Source organism: Acanthisitta chloris, unplaced genomic scaffold (genome assembly GCF_000695815.1).
Source record: "Acanthisitta chloris isolate BGI_N310 unplaced genomic scaffold, ASM69581v1 scaffold20447, whole genome shotgun sequence".
Taxonomy (NCBI): Eukaryota; Metazoa; Chordata; class Aves; order Passeriformes; family Acanthisittidae; genus Acanthisitta; species Acanthisitta chloris.
Window position 1 is genome coordinate 222 of NW_008683433.1, and position 6,565 is coordinate 6,786.

A 6,565-nucleotide genomic window follows, 5' to 3' on the forward strand; every position below is an offset into this window, starting at 1 on the left:
AGAAATTCCTTGATCGTAAAGTTCCTTTGCAATTGCAATATGGAAGGAACCGTATTTCAAAATGTTATGTAGAATCCGCTTATCTCTGCTTTTAAATGGAGGGATGTTAGTGGTGCTGGAGGAGTTGTGAGGAAGATTGTGGGGAAATTCAGTTCTCGGTTCCAAGCAGGTTGTCCTGGGGGAATAACCCTGGTTTCTGTGTACATTGTGCTTGGACACAGCTGTAGCCTGGGTGAGCACTGTGACCTGGATGGTGGAGCTGTGGTGTACAGAGCTGAGGGGCCTTAAACTGGTTCTCTTCTTTCCTCTTCACCATTTTAATTAAACCACAAAAGCTGTGGAGGACAGAAGCCATTCCCGACCTCACTCTGACACTTGTTATTAAAATACTGGGTGGATACATCTCCTGGTGTTCTGCAGTTGCTCAAGGCAGAACTGAATAATGTCATATGAAGCCTTACTGTTTTCTTGGCCAAAAAAGAAGGAGAGTATGATCACAGCAGCTCTGTTGTTTCTGTCCCCAGTGAGTACAGAGGTTTGGTGAAGCACACAGGAGGATGTCACTGCGGAGCTGTCCGCTTCGAGGTCTGGGCTTCAGCAGATCTGCACGTGTTCAACTGCAAGTGAGTTGTTTTGTTCCCTGTTCTCATAGATGAGTATCAGCTTAGCTGCTTTTCCAGCCTTAGAGCTGGAAGATGACACAGCTGCACAACACCCTCTGAGCTGTTTCCATAGGGTTTAATCCTAATTATGTCCTGCTCCAATATGAGATCAGTGATGGTGATTTCAGGTGCTGATTCTCTGGGCAGGACCTCAGGTCTCACAGCTGTGCTCATGCAGTCAGCAGAGAGCTACTGGGTCCAGGTGCTCAGCCATCTGCCTTGTGTTTCCTCATCAGTCCTTTTTTAACTTGGTCTTCTCAAGTGACATTACATCGCTGACCACATGTGCCTCAAACTAAACCATTCTGATTTCAGTAGTGATCCTCCTTTGCCTGCAGCTAGTTTGCTTCTAGCTCATGGGTGAACTTCTGAACCTACTGACTTGTTGGCAAGATAACTAATGTTGGCAAAACTGGCCAAGCATGCTCTGAATGATTAAGTGGATTTCTCAGGGCTGGAGTTTGTCCTTAGGTGTTGTCTATGTGAAGAATGTAATGTTTGGTGTAGGAGAATCCCATATGGGGGTACCTGTGTAGGGTTAGTTTGTTCTGTGGGTGTGCCAAACACCACCGAGTCCACCTTTGCTGCTTACCTCTGTGATGCCAACCAGGAGCCATTCCAGCTGTCAGTGGAATATCTTTTGTCAAGAAGTCCATGTTAGATCTGATTGCTGCACTACAACTTGTCCACTGCTTCTAGAAAAGTCTTTTTTTTCTTTTGCAGTTGCAGCATTTGCACAAAGAAACAGAACAGACACTTCATTGTCCCAGCGTCGCGTTTCAAGCTGCTGCAGGTAGAGTAAGAACACAGTAAGAGCATGGCCATGAGCAGTATAATCCAGTGTTATCCTCAAAGAGCCAAGAAATAGCCAATTTTCTGTGCTGAGTTTGGGGAAAATGGCTGCATTTTGTGCTGCCTGGTGTGGGTGTGTTAGTGCCTCTTATTTAGTAAGCTGATGTTAGAGCTCTTGCAGTTCTCAGACTTGACGGCTGTGGACCCATGTACAAAACACAGGGCTCAGAAAAGGAACATGACTGCAGAGCTCTGTATCTCAAGTAAAGAGAGGAAGGTGATATTGTAAATTTTACATTTCTTGGCTACAGGCCCATAGAAAGTAATGAATACATCTGTTTATATGGAAAACTGACACTGCTTTTCATTTGCTTAGGGTGCTGACAACTTGACAACGTACACCTTCAACACACACCGTGCCCAGCACACATTCTGCAAGACCTGTGGTGTTCAGAGCTTTTATACTCCTCGTTCTAACCCAGATGGTTATGGTAGGTACAAAGCTATGGCAACCAAATTTTACTACCAAGCAGACCTTGGATAAAGGCTCCATTGCATGCTAACATGACAGCAGTGAGCAGCATGTGTCTTAGGCGTTTGTTCCTAAAGTGCTAAACATGTGGAGCTGCAGTCTGAACCTGTAGCTCCTGCATAAGAAACAGTCTTACCTATGATGTGTGGGCTGCTGCCAGTGACAGGATTCTCATCTTGGCTCCTCAGCCTTACAGCAATAGCATTTACTGTTCCCTGAGATGCTCCATCCATGGAGTGGTGCAGGGATCTCCCTCACTTTTTGCAAAGCAGGTTTCTATGTACTCTGTTTCTTCAGGAATAGCTCCCCATTGCCTGGATGATGGCACTGTGCAGAGCATTAGCACAGAGGATATCAACGGCAAGGAATGGGAGAAAGCAGTGAAGGAGCATAAGACCATCAGGAATATGTCAAAAACCTGACACAGCCTTCCAGGAGCTGAACTTGGAGCACTGCCATGGAGTGCACTCTGGGATTTCCTGGGTGATGGTTGGTGAAGTCAATCTCTACATTACTGTTCTCTGTTTCTTAAATAAATCTTTCTATGCTGACTGTCTCATTCCTTTGTGATTTTCAGTTTTCAAACTGCCTCTGCTCCATAAACCACTCCAGGGTTGCTAGTTTGGTACTTTGCCTTTAGCTGTGCTAAGCTTTAAATCACAGTATAAAAGATCTGCTTACAGTCTAGGTCTCTTGCACCTCATTCTCTGCTGAGACTCTTGTGAGTTGATCTTGAGCCCCATGTTCTGAAGCAAGAAGAAATGATCATGTTTCATGAGGGACACTGTGAAGGTGGAGCCTGCAACACAATGTATATGAAAGAAGCAGCAGCAAAGAGCAGTACAATTAGAGACATTTGTATGGTTTCTGATGTTTTATTCAAAAGCTTTGGCTTTTTAAAGTTCTGAATGAATAAGAACAGTCTTGTGGTTCTGGTATCTGTGGAGATAGCATGGTCTTTGGATTTTACAAAAGCACCATGAGATAGTTACCAAGCAGTCCTTGCAGCTGTATCTTCTTGGGCAAACAGTTTGTGCCGTATCTTCTCCAATGCAGGATACTCCTGCATTTGACTCCTAATTAAGATAATCCAAATTTATCGTCCTATTTAAGCTTCTACAATGAGGAAATGGAATAGCTGTTAAACCACGTTCCTCTCAGACATTCAGAAGAAGTGCACACAGCCTGGGTTTTGTAGTCTGAAAATGCTGCACAAAGAGCATCCTGTCCTCTTGAGAACATAACACCGAGTCTTCTTTAGCCCTGGGCTGGCACAATCTTTGTTTCTTTGCTCCTTTGTTTCCTCCTGGAGCTGTGAGTGAGGTCCAAGCTACAGAAGACGAAGGGAGTTGACCACCATGTAGCGTGAGAAGAGCACATAGAGGTGGCGAAACCAGAGCAGTTGGCTGCGGTGGCACCGCATGGCTTGCTAGGAGGAAAAACAAGACAGCATTACAAGAACCTCCCAGACCTAATGTGAGGGCAGTTTCCTAGTCCTGTGAGGTTCACTGCTAATATGTAGGACAGCCTGTTCCCAGTGAGCAGTGGGAGGAGGAAGGCCAGAGGGCAGGGAGAGGCCTGTGTGCCCCTGTGTCACTGCCTGGTGTTCAGAGGGTCCTGCTGCAAAGGACATTATCAGCTGCAGATTGGTGCTGTGACAGTTAATTTGTCAGATATAACTCCTCCTCCCCACGTGATCTCATGCCTGAGTGTTCACATGCTGGGGAAGCAGAAACCTGATAGGTGTGCATCTGGGAACATCTCTGCATGCTCCTTCCGACCCTGCACTGCCAGCTGAAACTGAACCTATTTATAGAGCGCCAGCCTAGAAAGGTCAGATTTCAGAAACAAAAAACACATGGCAATAATGAACACCCCCTTTATCCAAGCAGTTTCCATATGTAACTCTATCTTTTAGCAGCCTCAAAAGCAGGAAAGGTCTGTAATTTGTGGATTAACAGCACTGTTTTCATGCTACGGATGGGAAGCTAATCAGATTCTGACACAGGCACTAAATGTGTGAGATCTCATGCAGCAAAAGAGTTAAAAATTGCACAATGAAGAAAAGAACTTGTAAAGAGCTTTGGATCTCAAGTTCACAGACTGACTCCATCTTTAGTTAGAGCTGTGATCCAAGGATGCTGTTCCTGGCATGCAGTCAGGCCAGTCTCAGAGTATTGTGTTGGATCCAGTCTCCTTTGAAATGCATCCTACACCCTGGCACAGTGTAAAACTCACTGCCCTGTGACCACTGGAGATCTCTGAGCTGCAAATCTGCTCAGCCCCATCCTGCTGTCACACAGCACATGGACCTGTCTTGTCCATTCATGTTTGGCAAATCCCTGAGGACATTCCTTAGTGACATTTATACCCCACGAATACAACTACTTATAGAATTCTCTGTGAATGTGACACTTCTGACTAAAGTCTTCACAATGCTGAGGAGCCATTCAAACAGGTTAAGCAGGTGCCACACATCTCACCTTGGCTTGTTCAGTCTCCTCCTCTGTGAGTATGAAGAGTGCATCACTGGGCAGGAGGCAGGAAATGGGGATATCCAGGATGGAAATGTACTTCCGAAAGAGATTTACTGACTCAAGCACCAGCACTTGGCACCCTACAGAGAGAGGACAAACAGTTCAAACCAACAGTATTCTTGTAAAGTGCCCTTCTCTCTGGGCTCAGCAGGTTTTGTGGGCTCCCCTGTGTTGCTGGCCTTGGGGATCCTGGTTTTTTTGCAAAAGGGGAGCAGTGGTGGTGCTTCCAGCAGGATCTCTTAGTGCCCAGTGCATGGCTATGACCATTTGTACTGGTTCCTGTTCTGTACATAGCCTGTGGAAAGCAAAGCTAGCTTTGAATACCCCAAAAACTGGGGTGTTTTGGGTTTCTTTTTTTGCTTATAATTTAAATGATCCCTACATAGGCTCAAAGGAAAAGGTGCAGATGATTCTCTGCTGGCACTATATCATATCATGGCCATTTAATTAAAACAGCACTTTCTGCTTCAGCTACCAAAATGAAATGTCATCTTTCAATGCCAATTCTTAGCTACAGAGTAAATATTTGCAAGTCTCAGGAATGGCTGTATCAAATATGAACTCAGCCAGGCAGTTACACTTTAACAGAGTTCCTGAATTCATTGCTCAGATGTTTGTGATGAGGCAGATGAAGGGAACATATATAAAGATTCTGCTGGTGTGGAATTTTTTTTCTCTGTTTTAAAGAGCCCCTTGAACTCAAAAGTTAATTGCTATGCTTTTTACCGTGGCTAAATTGTCTTCAGTGATGAGCTCAGAGCTACTGATGGGCCTGTTCAGAGCCTGTAGCTCTCTAGGGAGCTGCTTTGGGATTTCCTGGGGCTTGGAAGCTGCTGTGATTATGCTCCACACTTCATACACTGTATTAAAGTTTGACAAAAGAGGCCAAAGTCACAGTTTACACGGGTGGTCAGACATGCAATTAAATTTGCAATGAGATTTTCTTCACTGTGCCCTGAAACAGTGAAATTATACAAGGGAGACAAGGAACAAAGCTGAACTGCTGCAGAGGCTGCCTCAGGCATCATTTCAATGTGTGAAGCCTGTGCTCAAGTCTAATAACTGCTTAAGTTGTTATGTCCTGAGCACAAAGCAAACTGGTGGTGATCAAATACCTCTTGGCCCTAAAACATCAGCAGGACTTGTGTTCTCCTAAGGGAAAAGAACCTCCAGGACAGGAGCAGGAACAAACACCTACCTACAGTCTAGTAACCACGGTAGGGTTGGACTTGATGATCTTTGAGGTCTTTTCCAACCCAGTTGATTCTATGATCTTTTCCCTACTTTGGACATTTGGTATCAGATCCTTCAGTCTAGACTCTACTAAGCCTGAGATAGGAAAGGAAAACTTGTTGCTCTATGGTGAATGAATTTCGAGTCCAACTCTACCATGGTCACTAGACCATGGCACTAAGTGCCACATCCAGTCTCAGCTTGAAAACCTCCAGGGATGGTGAATCCACCACCTCCCTGGGCAGCACATTCCAATGCCTGAGCACTCTCTCTGGAAAAAATCTCTTCCTAATATCCAACCTACCCTTCCCCTGGCAGAGCCTGAGTCTGTGCCCTCTTGTCCTGCTGCTGGTTGCCTAGGAGAAGAGACCAACCCCCACCTGACTCCAACCTCCTGTCAGGGAGTTGCAGAGGGTGAGAAGGTCTCCCCTGAGCCTCCTCCAGGCTAAACAATCCCAACTCCCTGAGCTTTCTTTCCTCATTTTTTTCAAGAGAAGCTGTACAACTTGTTCCAGCTTTTCAATAGCCTCTTCCATTCTCCAAAGCAAAACTGGTAATTCCTTATTTCAGTATCACACAAGGCTTCAGGACCATGTCCCCCTTCCATTGATCTTGGGACAGAGGATGGTCAGAGCATTCAGTGGAGTTATTTTCTCCTGCAAGCAATGGGCAGGGGTAGAGGCCTCACGGGAAGTCACTGGTACTTCCATCCCGACGAAGTGTGCGCTGTGCCAGGAGCAGTGCGGGAGCCGCCGGGAGATGGCGATGTCCTGCCGGCTGCGGGGCAGGGACCGCGGCGCATCCCTGCG

General features: G+C 45.9%; 1 protein-coding gene across 1 annotated transcript; it reads left to right on the forward strand.

The window, feature by feature from the left end:
* Positions 1–481: 481 nt before the first annotated feature.
* Positions 482–2,545, forward strand: CENPV (centromere protein V; the record flags this gene model as incomplete). Its single annotated transcript, XM_009078942.1, has 4 exons — positions 482–623; positions 1,386–1,455; positions 1,831–1,945; positions 2,284–2,545. Coding segments are annotated over 4 exons (452 nt in total), but the record flags the coding sequence as incomplete, so codon positions are not given.
* Positions 2,546–6,565: the final 4,020 nt, after the last annotated feature.